Source organism: Periplaneta americana, chromosome 7 (genome assembly GCF_040183065.1).
Source record: "Periplaneta americana isolate PAMFEO1 chromosome 7, P.americana_PAMFEO1_priV1, whole genome shotgun sequence".
NCBI lineage: Eukaryota > Metazoa > Arthropoda > Insecta > Blattodea > Blattidae > Periplaneta > Periplaneta americana.
In genome coordinates, this window is record NC_091123.1 from 21836318 (window position 1) to 21851225 (window position 14908).

General features: G+C 35.0%; 1 protein-coding gene across 1 annotated transcript in view; it reads left to right on the forward strand.

Annotated features, from left to right (window-relative positions):
* LOC138702966 (N-acetylgalactosamine kinase-like) overlaps positions 1–13759 on the forward strand; it is a 33618-nt gene extending 19859 nt beyond the window's left edge. Inside the window, exon 10 of the mRNA XM_069830404.1 lies at positions 594–13759. Coding sequence (XP_069686505.1) covers positions 594–768 — 175 coding nt within the window. The 3' untranslated portion in view covers positions 769–13759. The remainder of the gene's footprint in view (positions 1–593) is intronic.
* The last annotated feature ends 1149 nt before the right edge of the window (positions 13760–14908 follow it).

Genomic DNA, 14908 nt, shown 5'->3' on the forward strand with positions numbered 1-14908 from the left:
ATTATCAAGATGACACTACAACCTCCAGCAAGAAATTACCATAGTAACCACCACCAGCATCAACTTTCATCATAATCAAATTAACCCCCATATTTTTCCATTTTTTTCTTCATAATCACCACCATTAGCAACAAGACTACCATTATTACAACATCCAACTCTCATCATTAGGGCCAGGAAGTTCATGTCCTAAAATCCTACTAAATATGCACTAATAAAATTCTGTATTTCTTGATATCATTAATAAATAAGTAAATGGTGATAGCAAAATGATATTTGGTGAGATGATGCCAAGGATTCGCCTTAGATTACCTGACATCCCCCTAACAGTTGGGGAAACCTCGGGAAAAAACTTAACCAGGTAATCAGCCCAGCAGGAATCGAACCCACAACCCGAGATAACACAATTTTAGAAAGAGTAAATCATCATCATCATCATTATCATTATCATTATCATTATTATTATTATTTAAGGAATGGGTGAATAATGTGCCGTTATGAAGTAGAGTATTGTTTGTGATATATAAATTTGTACATAGGTGATTACGTCTCTCATGTCATAGTAATTCACAAACACTGCTGATCAATTTCAGTTGGGGAGGCTGCATCGTCGCACTTACAACTAAGGATACAGTTGACGACTATATCAACATGTTGAAAGAAAAGTTCTACAAAGGCCATCCAGCGGCTATCGATAAAGATTTGAACAGTCTTGTTTTTTCAACTGAACCCAATGTTGGAGCAGAAATATATCAAGTGGAACACTGATGTACTGTGTTTGATTGCGCCAGGTCAACATTTTCAAAAGATGGAATGGTGACTTGATATATTTAAATCAGTCATCTGATTAAGACATAAATTTGGACTATGAATTTCTTATTTCAACACAATTTTTATATGATCTTTTCTTCTTGTGACATAGTAAGGTATAGACATTAAAATTTTCCAAGTACAAATGAACCTACTTTCTTTCGTTATTTCTACGCAAGAGCAACAATTCACTTGACTGGTTTAAATATTATATGTTATACTTTTCATTTATAATACAATATACAAGGTGTTTTACGAATTTCTACTGATGTTTACGGAGCTTATTGAGATCATTTCGATTTTTTTTTTTTTTAATTAAGGGAGGAAACTTGATTTTTTGTCACTCACCCATTATTCCGATTATAAAGGTCATATAAAATGGATTCGATTTTTTTTTTTTGTTTACAGTGTTATTTTCCATTTTGTTAAATAGATTACTTGCATATTCAGCTTTGTTTGACGTAGGTTAACAGATGGATGGAGTGCACATTAAAGGTGTTTTCTGTGCTCAGCTGATTGACCTGGATATTCATTAATGATTTTAATCAATTTTCCACTTGTGGGGTGGGAGGATAAAACAACCTAGCCGTACTGGATAATTAATAAACTAGAGGTTTTTTTTAAGTAATGCTTTGTCAAATTAACCTCCTTCCTCTCTTGGAATAAGCTCCGTAAGTACTATATAGGATCGAGAACCAATCTGTGTGTGTGTGTGTGTGTGTGCACACCCACACACAACCCATACAGAATGTCCCAAAATCCACACTAACATCATATCACAGTCTAGTGTATACAGTCACGAAACTCAATACGTAGTAAATATGCATCCATAGATAGTTGCTAACCACTAGAATTGCTACTATCGCCTCATCACAGACAATGCGAAATAATACCTGCACAGTCTATTGTTCCTAGTACCTAGTAAACTCAAGCTTCGTGTCTATATGTACTAGACTGTGATCATATCCTGTAGTCAAAACTTAACAGTTCCCAATTATTTCCTGTTAAAATTAGCTACGGTAATAATATGATAATAGATTGAAGTATTTACGTACTGAGAAAAATGTATATTATATTAACTTTTAATGCAAATAGCTAGAAAATTGTCATATCTAGATAATTATTTTACTTTTATACTTAAATTCTGACTATAGAATACAATACTGTGATATTAGTGCACAGATTTTGGGATATCATGTGTAAAGAACAGCAATACAAATTTGAGTCTCCATGTTACATAATTTCTGTTGGCTATATGTCATTTATCTGAGTGTTAGTTCTTTGCATACATCCTCGTATAAGTACAGTGTTATTATTTCCTTGATGTCCCACCACCAACAGTTCCTATGCAGCCAACAGTTCAGGACACACCCTTAAGAGCACTGAGCGCTTGGAATCTATACTAATAATAAATCTGTAGCCGAAATGTTTCTGGTAATTTTCGATTTTCCAAAAATAATTGGTCCTAACATATATAATTAACCATCCTGAAACCGAAAATCGCATTTTTGAAATTTTTGTTTGTATGTCTGTCTGTATGTTTGTTACCTTTTCACGCGATAATGGCTGAACCGATTTATATGAAAATTGGAATATAAATTAAGTTCGTTGTAACTTAGATTTTAGGCTATATGGCATTCAAAATACTTTATTTAAAAGGGGGGTTATAAGGGGGCCTGAATTAAATAAATCGAAATATCTCGCTTATTATTGATTTTTGTGAAAAATGTTACATAACAAAAGTTTCTTTAAAAATGATTTCCGATAAGTTTTATTCTTTACAAAATTTTGATAGGACTGATATTTAATGAGATAAATGAGTTTTAAAATTAAAATAACGCCATCTAAGACTGTGCAATGAATTAAGAACAAATGACTTCGTCTATAAGGGGCCTTGGACAACAACAATCGAAACAGGGGCCTTGGACATCAACAATCGAAAGCTATTAAACATAGCCTACAGAGAATGTTTCTGTGTTTGTATGACGTAATATCAGAAGCTAAATTAACCGATTTGTATAATTAATTATTATTTGACCATTGGAAAGTGTAGTTTCTCTAGATGGACATAATGCTATAATGTTATTACGGTAATGTCTGAGTGAATTGAGGACAGGTAAGATTAAAATAGCTTCTTATGCACAGAAAATTTGATAGGCTATTTTGTACATTCGTTTTCTGTATTTCTTAAAATAATATTTATGTACACTCATTTTAATCTCAGAGAATTAACGAACAACGAGAGTGTATTGATTTAATATGCAGTAATAGTACGTTAGCTTAGCAATCCATTATTTAGAATTCAAATTTTAACTATGGTCAATTGAATCGTGTTAAAATACATAAAATATATATGCAATAAGTGCAATGCAAAAAGAAAAATGGGTAATGAGCGAAGCAGATTATCTTGCGCTGTTGTAAAAGTTGTTCCCTGGATCAAACGTCCTATTTTAATTATGTAATTACTTTATATTTATTTCTAACAGGTGCAGCGGAGCGCACGGGTATGGCTAGTTGTGAATAAAATAAAATATCGAATGTGACATCGATACTTCTTCTTCCCTAGTTATGTCACTATCACAGCGTTAGGAGATTGCCTTGGACCCACTTCTTGTATTTGTCCCTATCCTCAGCTAGGCTGCAGAGCTGACCCAGTGTTTTCCCCCGGCTTGCCGCGATCTGCTTCATCACCTTCTCCCATGTGGTCCTTGGTCTGCCTGTAGGTCACTTCCCTTGCGGCCTAGCCTCCAAGAATTGGCGTGGTTTGCAGTGCTCCTCTATCCATGTAACATGTCCAGACCAAATAAGTTGTCGGTCTTCCATCCTCTTGCTTATGGGTGACAGTTGTAAATCCTCCCGTATCCTCTCGTTTCTTACCCTGTCCCTTCGCATTTTCCCTACTATTCTTCTTTGGCACTTCATTTGCACTGCATTAACTTTACTTATGTCATTCTTCATCACTGCCCAGCTATTGCTAACATATAGTAGTATTGGCTCCAAAACTGCATGGTAAACACGGGTCTTGGTCTTTTTATCCACTTCTTCTTTACCAAATAAGCAATGGTTCAGGGTATAGTAGGCATTAGTGGCCATTTGTGCTCGCTTGCGCACCTCTCCTTGTAATTTGCCTGTTTGTTGGATTGTTGTTCCTAGATATTCATAGCTTTCCACCTGTGTCAGCTGTTGCCCATCATACTCTATCTTAATCTGCTCTATCTTTTCTTCTGTCCTCACCACAATCATAACCTGACTCTTACAACATATTGAACTGATGGATTCAATCAGTAGCGGCCGGTGATCAAAATCCTCGGTGAGGCCAGATGCAACTAGTTTAAGTGCCTCCGATAGGAAATGTTTGTTTATGATATTAATTATTATTGTTATTATATTATTAATATCATTATTACTGTATTATTATTATTATTATTATTACTATTATTAGTCTATTCTTATTACTATTAATGAAAAATAATAATTTCACTCACCAAATAAGCTGTTATGCTGTGAGTTTCAGTGATTGTTTCAGTGTGATGAAGCATCCCATATCATGTGTTGGAATTCCCCTTTCTTTCTTTTCTTTTTATTTTTTTCCTTTGACAGCAACAAACAAGGCCAAGAGAAGTTTATTTTGCATCACATTATCACTTAACCATTTATGTTGTCCATACCAGGATGCAATAGAAACTCGCGTTTTAAGATTATGTGTCAGAAAAATTATCAGCGATGTCGTAGATATCTCGGTAGTCTCTCTTTTTATTTAAAACTTCCTTTCTTTTAGTATTATTTCTCCTCGAAAAGGGACACTCTAACAATGAATTAACTGCACCAGCATTATTTCTCTCATTTGTTTCTGTTTATATTTTCCCGAAATAATAACAACATTGGCCCAGATTCACTACTGTACCACGAAGTACATTAGTAGAACACCCTCGCTTATGTCATAAACTGAGACATAAGGGGAGAGAATCTCGAGTGGGTTTCTGCTTGTCAAAGAGCTGGAATTTTGTTATTTATGGCCTAGTTAGGAAGACAAGTCACCACTGCTATTCCCACCCCCCTCTACCCTTGAGGCCGGCCCATGGATGGGAGGAGTGAAACCTGACCAGGCCAGCCGAATTGTGCCTCAGCTACAACGTTTTAAGCATAAACTCAAAGCCCGTGAAAGGACATGAAATGCATTAAGCCAAACCCGGCACGAACGATTCTGGCCTCAGGAACAAATTTTACTGCAAAACAGGTCTATATACATCAAAGTTTTCAAATGCATCTACAGCGATATATGCTTCATTCAAATAACTAATACATTATATAAAAACACAAAATTTGATTTCAGTTAAGCCAAGTGACTCAGGCCCGGCCTCACTTGCCTCAGTCAATCAGCCGCCACTGGATTCAACACAACTTACAGAACTTTAATAAAAACCTGAAGGTCGCAATTCAGTTGGTCATCCTATATCCAGATGGGAGAGTACCCTTAGAGTCGACACATATGTTGTCTTTCTTTGTGGTAGAAGGAGAATATGAAGAAAATGGTCCTTATTATTCTTTGGACACAATCTGCACACCACACACCAAAATATTAAAAGTTATCTTCTAACTCCTCTACCTGACTGTTTACTTATGTTTACTGTTATTACTTCTGTGGCCAGGAGGAAAAAGGACTTAAGTCGATTTTTTGTGCAAATGAGACTTTTATATATTCTGAAAGCAGAAACAATTATTCTCTACAATCTGGTAAAATGGTTAAAGTCAAATAAGACTCCTGACTGGATTTATAGAGCGTTACCAAATGTCCTAAGTACTTTTTGAATCGAGCACACACAGAATAAAGGACTTAAGAATATTTAATACTTTATTCCTTACAAACATCACATGTTTACTTTCCATGCTTCCCTATTAAAAAGGTCTAACTTGTATTTTAGCTATTTTATCACATACTGATGCTCTTTACTTTTAAAACTTTAAGCACCAGGCACACAGTCCTATATTGTTTAAGACCTATTTTGCATTCCTAATAATTACATTTCCCATTTATTTTGACATGAAAAAGATCTTATGTTTAAATAGTCCCTTGTTCTCAGTTTGGGTTCTAGACTTAAAAGGGTTTAAGTGCGGCTATTTTTGGAAATAATCAAGAAAATTGTTAAATGAGCAACATTACCTATTTTAGAAGAAATATAAACAAATAATATCCAGGAAAAACCTCTTAATTATAAGAACTCTATAATTGACACCAATTTCAGTCTTTCTACTGCTCTCCTGAAAAGTATAACATTTTTACTTAAGATCTTTTTCCTCCTGGCTACAGACTTAAAACTTGAGGCTTAGACATATGTAATTTTTTTTACTTGGTTATTTAACGACGCTATATCAATCACTCTCTTATTTAGCATCGATGGAATTGGTGATAGTGAAATGATATTTGGCTAGATGAGGCCGAGGATTCGGCATAGATTACCTGAATTTTGCCTTACAGTTGGGGAAAACTTCGGGAAAAACCCAACCAGGTAATCAGCCCAAGCGTGAATCGAACCCACACCTGAGTGCAACTCTGAATCAGCAGGCAAATGTGCTACTGCCTGAGCTGTGCTGGTGGCGTAATAATCTCTCAACACAGTACAAAAACACACATTTCAACAAAAGCATAGTTTAGTAACCTTTGAAAATGCATTATGAATCACAGCTACGTACCCAATTTGTTTAATAGCCGTGCTTATGTGGTTGGCATTCTAAAGAGCATTGTCTTGCCTGCGGCACAGGATATCAAGGAAATAATCAAATATTCAGCATCATTGATGGCATTAGAAACATGCCCAATGGCTTGAGTGATATAATCACATATAAGTTCATGTGTTGATCACATGGCAATATTTAATCGGTGCCTTCAAGCTTTAATAAAATACATGTACTATTAAGTCGATGAAACCTAGATCCATTGAGTTCTTTGGTTAGTTTAATTATTTATATAGTAGTGACAGTCCTTTAGTATCGTTCATCTGGATGAATCATATGATTTTTTATAGTTATCATTGAGAGGGAAATCTTCAGGAAAATAAGCAGTTCAGAGTTTTTAAAATAGTATGTTATGATACAAGCTTGGGAAGTGCTTTTCACGAAATCGAGAAAAGTTTGAAAAACTCGCTCTACTCGTTTTTCAGTTTCCGAGATTTTGTAATGCACTTCACAAACCTGTAATTGTACAGGATTTTTTGCATGATCATATTTTTAAAATTGCAAATACAATATAATATTTTGCATTGAAAATCTAGAGCATTATTCGGAAAACTATACTTTTTTTTTTTTATCCAATGCCACCAGGTTGTCTTTTCGACATTTCTGGTCTTCTCTCCTGGCCGTGGCTTAGTTGTAACCCACTTCTGAGGTTGGAGCACCTGGAAGGCGGAGTTACATTACCCCGATGATGTGATAGGATGATTATGATAATGTGGTGCCAGGAGAAGTCTTAAATCTAAACTTAACCTAAATTCCAGACCATGGAATAATCCCCTGTGCTCTAACCGGGAATCGAACCCGGGACCTAATGAACTATAGCCAGAAGCTCTGACCACTAGGCCATGAGGCTGGTCGGAAAACTATACTATAATGGTAACTAAGTGACAATAAGTGCACTGTATTGGGTCTATTTCAGTATACTGGATGTTCAGTTCAAAATGTGTCATGGCTCGCTATATGTCGTCATGTGGCTATCCGATGAACCTAGAGAATTCAATCTTCCTACACTTCCGCAGAGGCGTATCACCTAAATGCGAGAGAAGTTGCCTAGCAAGTACGGCGTTCATTCTGAAGATTACTTACCGATACGTACGGTAACGCCAATAGTGGCAAGAATGTGAACTGTTTGAAAACACGTACTGAAGTGAGTTTTTTTTCTTACTGTCGGGATATGGGGAGAGAGTTAAGACGATTACTTACGTATTTGTTAACATTAACTTGGACGGTCATCATGGCACGGAGCATTTGATTTGTGTTGTGGAATGTTGCCGTACGCAATTGATGATAACAAATACCCTGCGTAAGACTTGCCCGCACAAAACACAGTTCGAAAGAGGTTATGGTAGCACACAGACTTTACAGACCGCCATCTGTTGCTACGACATTCAAGTTATACCGTACACGTTCTCAAGTTCAGATTGAACACCTTGATTAATAGGCAACTTCTCTAACATAAAAGCTGAAATTCGCTTCAAATCGCTGACTCACAAAAGTGACGTCATGACACACTTTGAAATGAACACCCAGTCGTTTTATGTTATGAAGAATGGTTTCGGGTTTCCCTAGCAACAGGTTTCTGTTTGGGAATTCTAACTTTCAAGGCCTAACAACAATAGTTGTAAATACAACAAAAACACGATCATGCAAAAAATATTATACGTATTTTGTGTGGATATTATGTTGATGGAATAAGATTATTTCTGTTATTTTCCTCTTGTTTTGATTAAAAATTCTTGACCTCATAATAAAAATATGACGTTATACCACCGTTTCTGATGGCCATGTTGGCAATTTTCTTGGACTTGTGTAAATAATTTAATAATTGTATAGTATGTAAATAAAATTGTATGAAGGTGTGTCATATCTAGAGTCTGGATTTATATGAAAAATTCATATTTCATAACATTTTGGAAATTACGAAAAAGTGAATTTTTTACATACATTTCATTATGCATATAAGTGCATAGTATGAAGGAAAAATATTTATGTATGCATGCTTTCTTTTTCTACTGTACAACAAAAAAGAATGTATAAATTGCAGATGTTTACCTTTTAAGCTATGACTTGCTGTAAAAGCTGAATTTTGTTTTGTGATGTAAATTCCGAAAGAAACAAAAAATTAACTTGATGCTGTGAGTTATCTGTGCTACTAGCTTTTCTTTACTCCTCAATGCAGAATAGTTCAAGAGTAACACATATAGCCTATATGAATGTATTTCTCCAACTTGCAATTATGGCTTTAAAATTGAACTTTAATAGTATGTTTATGAAACGAGCGCAAGCGAGTTTCATAATTTTCATACGAGCGTCTTAATTACCATTATAGTCAAGTTCCATACGACTTTTTATGCTCGACCATATTTCTAACTTGAAATTATTCATAAGTATTCATGTTATTCTTATCTGACTGAGGAGCGGAACTGAACTGCAATATCTCGTAAATTGTGAGATGTGCGCAGACGCTAAAGTATTGATTTTTTCCGAGAAACAAATGTCGACATTGACCTTGATATAATCTAGAGAGTAAAATAAACATTAATCTTGATATGACCTTGAAATTGGTTTAGAATTGAAAAACGAGATAACAAATTGAATTTATTTGAATATTATTTACAATTAACGCTAATTATTATAGTAACAGAACTGACTTTATTTCAAATATAGGTGATTTATTGTGCAATTGGTGAAATGAATTTGCGGGAAAGTGCTTTGTGAAAGCTGGAAGATGACGGTGAATTGATGTTAATTTCGACTGAGTTTAATATTGTATTTGAGATTTCAATTTTATTTTGGATTGATTCTTCAGCATAACCTTCTGCGACAGTATTGGATTTCCATCCTCCGTGACATTTCAATGTTGTGATGTCGCCGCCAGCATCTACTAAAATTATCGCAGAACTCCTGCAAAAACAGTTGTCTTTCGATTGCATATCCGAAAATAATCGATACTTGCGCTTTCATATTGCTACAATGGTATTTTCTGATTGGTGGAATACCTGAACTTTAATGAGGTCCATTAAAGGGCTGCTGCCAGGTGTATAATTACTACATTTCGGCATGGTCGAGCATAAAAGTTTTTACACTACAAAACTACAATTTTTAAACAGTATTGAAGAAAAATGTTAGGTTGATTGGCATGATGAGTATGTATACTGCAACAGTACGATTATATGAATTAAACATGTTTATTTATAATGCATGTTTTAGCAATTTTTATGCGCATTTCAGTATTTTTATTTAATATAATTTCAGCTCTAGCAATAACATATCTTTAGATTTGTTTTTAAGGGAAAGGATTTTACTTTTTAATATAAATGACTTGTACTGTTTTCAGCTTGTAATAAGCAAGGAGATGGAAATTTACACTGTATTTCCACAGGTTGAATGTTTAAAGGTAGAATATATAGACAAGGAATATCAGGCAGCATAAAAGTCAGTGTTTATCAGTTAAGGTGATAATGTGTGTAATTATGGCAGAAAGTGTAAATTTTGCTCTGCCATATAATGTGTGTTTCTAATGGTTGCGGCTAAAGAAATGGGAAATATTTGTGAGAATGTTATGCTCAGTTTGATATAATTTCAGTGTTGTTATATTAGTAGACACTGTGATATTCTAACATTCTTCATTGCAGCATCAATTTCATCATTTAATGTTACTGAAGGTATTTTATATAAACGTCAAATAACGAATAGACACACATCACAGAAAGTTTGGAAACATTGGACACATTATAAACACTCAAAATGGATGAATCTTAAACATCCAGCAAGATTTAAACAAAATCCAAATATCATAGAAAGCAATATAAAAGCAAATACTGTAATTGTAGTTAAGTTTGTAAATTGCCTTTGCCACATGGTCCTTTGCCCACAGAAATGGAATGTCTGCACGCATTTCACTGTCAGACCAACTTCCCAAATGTCTTATCATTTCAAACTGCCAATACGCCTTTCAATGTGGCTTCCCAATACCCTATGATGATATACATATCGACTATCATACTGTAGGGTAGCAGGGAAATTAAAATCTTCAGTCTGTAATGTTTTACACTTTAAATCTTAACTGGAGCTTAGTTCCTGGATGACCTATTAATGTGTGTATAGCTTGACTCTGGTTATTCCAGCATAATATATTCATGTAACCGGAGAAAAGAATGACAGGTACTAGATTGAAGTTATGTATGCCTTATAATTAAGGAGCGGATTTCTATGTAATTAAATATTCTTTTTGTGTGTGATAAAACACAATTAACAAAGTTAAAAATTCCGAACATGAAGTTTCAAGTTTAAACCCCGAATTTTATTTCACATAAAAACACATATTTTCACAAAAAAATTATGTAAATACATATTTTCAGGAAATCTATTATAAACACATAAATCTTGGAGTTTTTTTTACTTAAATGATTTTTTTACAAGAACTTTCAAATATTTTAAAACTAAATCAATTATATCACTCAGAAGTATGTTGTCTTTTTTAAGAATTCTTGGTTGCTTCGTGTTTCTAAGTGCTGTGTGGTGTATCCATGATCCATTTTTTGTAACAGTATCGCCTCAAGTTCTGAGAACTGCTAGGCAGCATAGCAATGTTATTATTAGAGAATAAATTAACGTGGACAAGGAGGAGAGATCTTGCAACATATAATTAGGAATGTTTATTGTTGCTGAAGATGATTTCATTCCACGCTTTGTTTGTGAAACACAACAGATAAGAGCTCGGGTATGAACATTATTTAATTTAAACAAATCTCTCGCCTCTCGCTCATGTCCATCAAGTAAGGCAATACATCTTGTGATTCCCTGTTATCGGGCTTCGTCAATCGATATCCTTCAAGATATACTGAAAGATGGCTGTTTAAAAAACGATTTGGCTTTCCTATTAGCAAATTTAAGCTTTTTGTGTGACACCATAAAAAAAATGGAAACATCCAAAAACCTGTTGTCTGAAACAGGGAGGTGTGTGCCGTGGAAATTAAACTAGACTGGCTACCAGGTTCAGAAGTATACAAGTATTAAGGGGCAAATTCCAGAATGTATTTGGGAAAAACAGTGAATATAAAGAAAATGTGTAAACTTGCTCAAGTTTTGGAGGGTGTGTCTGTAGGTGAAACTGACTATGTATGTGTTTGTGACATTCCTCTCTTTAAATATGCATGTCTGACGTCCTGTGATGTGGAAAGATCGTTTTCACAGTATGTCGTTATTCAGAGATAATCGGCATGCATTTGCGATGGAGAATTTGGAGATGACCTTTGTTGTTCACAGCAATTCTCGGCCAACTACTAGCACTTAAGTGTGGTTGGTGAATACCTAGTAACATTTTTTTTTTTCCAAGCTAAGTAAGGTATTTTTGTCATATTTTTAAAAAAATATATTTTTTTTTATTTTAGCAAATATTTTTGTACTTTTTAGCACATAAAAAATAAATATATTAAAATTTTTAGCACATAAAAATCCGCTTCCTACTTATAATAATTTTATTGATATTATATCATATGTACAAAGTAGTGAATTGTTTATTTCATTCACCTGTTTTCTTTTCTCTAAGATTGTTTACCAAAGAACATTTCATAGTTGTGCCATATTAGTATGGTATTTTGACAGCTTGTACAATATTTACAATTATCATTTATATGGTGTGTTCAAACCAATTTCCTGAACTGTCATTGTCAGCTCCATAGTTAGGTACTGCTACACACACGGGCCTGAAAAAGTAATATGCGTTACAAGAGCGGTATGTTGACGTTTTCATGTTAGAGAAAAAGATTGAAAAAGCGAAACGTAGTTGAGCTTTTTTAATTTCCGAGAACATGAAAACAAACATACCGCTCGTGTATCGTACATTATTTTGTGCGAAGATCGTTTATTACATACCTGAAAGAGGAATTTCTAATTAGTTGCAATGAAATCTCCATCTTGGTTTCTGTTTAATGACGGCAACTTTAGAAAAAAATATCTATACTGCAGCAGGCCGTGATATACGTCTGTCTTTTTTTTCCCCCAGTCTATAAATGCGAACTTAAAACAAACGGTAAGGTTATGTAATGATTTATTTTTCATTTTAACATTTTAACAATATTATTTATATAACATATTGCAGTAATAACATCGGCATCTGGAATCTTGTTGATTTTTTCACGGCTTCCTTAATGTTACTTGTATCAGGAATACAATAGCTTTCGTGGAGTAGTAGACTTTACTTAATTTTTGCAGATATTTAAAAAGAGTAATTAACAGTGCAATTTAGGTGAAATTGCAGTGGAAGTTTCCAATTTATAATTATTACTATGTTAAACGTCTCTAAAAATAATATGTTAAAAGCCTAAAGCAGTAAAATGAATGTTGCGCTTAAGCGGTAAGAAGAGGGAAATTGTTATGTGTGTTACGTTGGGAATACTGAATGTGGTATTTCACACTTACCGCGTATTGGTTCTGTGCGGAAAACAAGCAAATACGCACGATCTCGCACAAAAGTTTTGTGCCCACACATCATCTAACTTATAAAAATCTGATGTTTAGTAGTCAAACTGTAAAAAGAATGGCATGCAACAACAATTTAACATACACTACTATCTAAAATAGGCATCTGTGAAGTGGGAAAATATGACAATTTCTTTTTCAGCTCAATTATATTCTTTTTCTCAAAATTCTGCCACCGTAGGCTTGTCCAAATTTAAGAAAATTCCGTCTCTAATATAAAAAAGAGTCTTGAAAGAAATACTACTTACTTACTGGCTTTTAAGGAACCCGGAGGTTCATTGTCGCCCCCACATAAGCCCGCCATCGGTCCCTATCCTGAGCAAGATGAATCCAATCTCTACCATCATATCCCACCTCCCTCAAATCCATTTTAATATCTTCCCATCTACGTCTCGGCCTCCCCAAAGGTCTTTTCCCCTCTGGCCTCCCAACTAACACTATATATGCATTTCTGGATTCGCCCATACGTGCTACATGCCCTGCCCATCTCAAACGTCTGGATTTAATGTTCCTAATTATGTCAGGTGAAGGAAATACCTATACCAAAACTTAAAGACAGAACATGATTGATTTAAACAATAAAATATAAATTAATATCCCATTAAAAACTAGAAAGAATTGGTTTGAACACATTGCTTGCAATTTACAATAAATGTTTGTTTTCTAGTGTAAATATGTCGCTTTTTGTATTTTTTTTCTTGCATTGGTACCAAAATATAACAAAACATGATCAAAATATTATGTATTTTCTGTTACTAATCCAACTGCAATCCCATCCTTTTGCCAAGATTTTTTGTACCAGTTTCTTCCATTCACATGTCTTCTGTGTGATATAGTCCATAATTAACTGATGTCTGTACTAATCCTGAGTGTAACAGTCCATAGAGGGCCAAGGCCGACCAACCGACTACTGACCACACATCCATATGCATCAAAGAGGTGAATGATCATCCAACCAGTACAGGGATGACGTATGGTTAGCATGATTATCTTTCCAGCCATTACAGCTTGTTCTTACTAAATTTTATAATTTGAATAATTTCGAGGGAAAAATTGTTCCGGAGCCGGGCATCGAACCCGGGACCTTTGGTTAAACGTACCAACGCTCTCCCAACTGAGCTACCCGGGAACTCTACCCGACACAGATCAAATTTTTCCCTCTATATCCACAGACCTCAAAGTGGGCTGACAACCGTCAAGCAACCAACATTGAGTGCACACTAACTCTGTGTGACTTAAATTGTGGTTTTCTGTTACGTACAGTGACGTGTATTATGCAAATCAAGCTTTCAGGAATAGCTTCCTGTAAAGTTAATTTGAATAATTTCGAGGGGAAAATTGTTCCAGGGCCGGGTAGCTCAGTTGGGAGAACGTTGGTACGTTTAGCCAAAGGTTCCGGGTTCGATGCCCGGCCCCGGAACAATTTTTCCCTCGAAATTATTCAAATTAACCTTACAGGAAGTTATTCCTGAAAGCTTGATTTGCAAATTTTATAATTGTACGATACGTGTACCGTATTTTCTCGAATACCTCACACACTTTTTTTTCCGACATATACGAATAAAAAATAGGATCCAGCCAGGGTCCAATTCCTTATCTCCTCCCACATCAACTTGCCGGGAGAGACTGATGTGGTTGGACTGGGTTTCTGGCAGCCTATTGTCCAGTGTGATAGATGATGCTACCAGTGACTGATATGCAAAATTCATAAATTCAGACCGAAGGTATTGCAATCGCCCTTACCCACTAGTGTCTCTCTCAGCCAGGACACCACTGCCCCTCTCACCCCCTGGCTAGCATTACTTTCCCATGCTCATGAATATGTCGTCATGGCTGATTAACATGCAGCCTTTATTAGAACCACCAGAAATAATCTGTTTGCTCC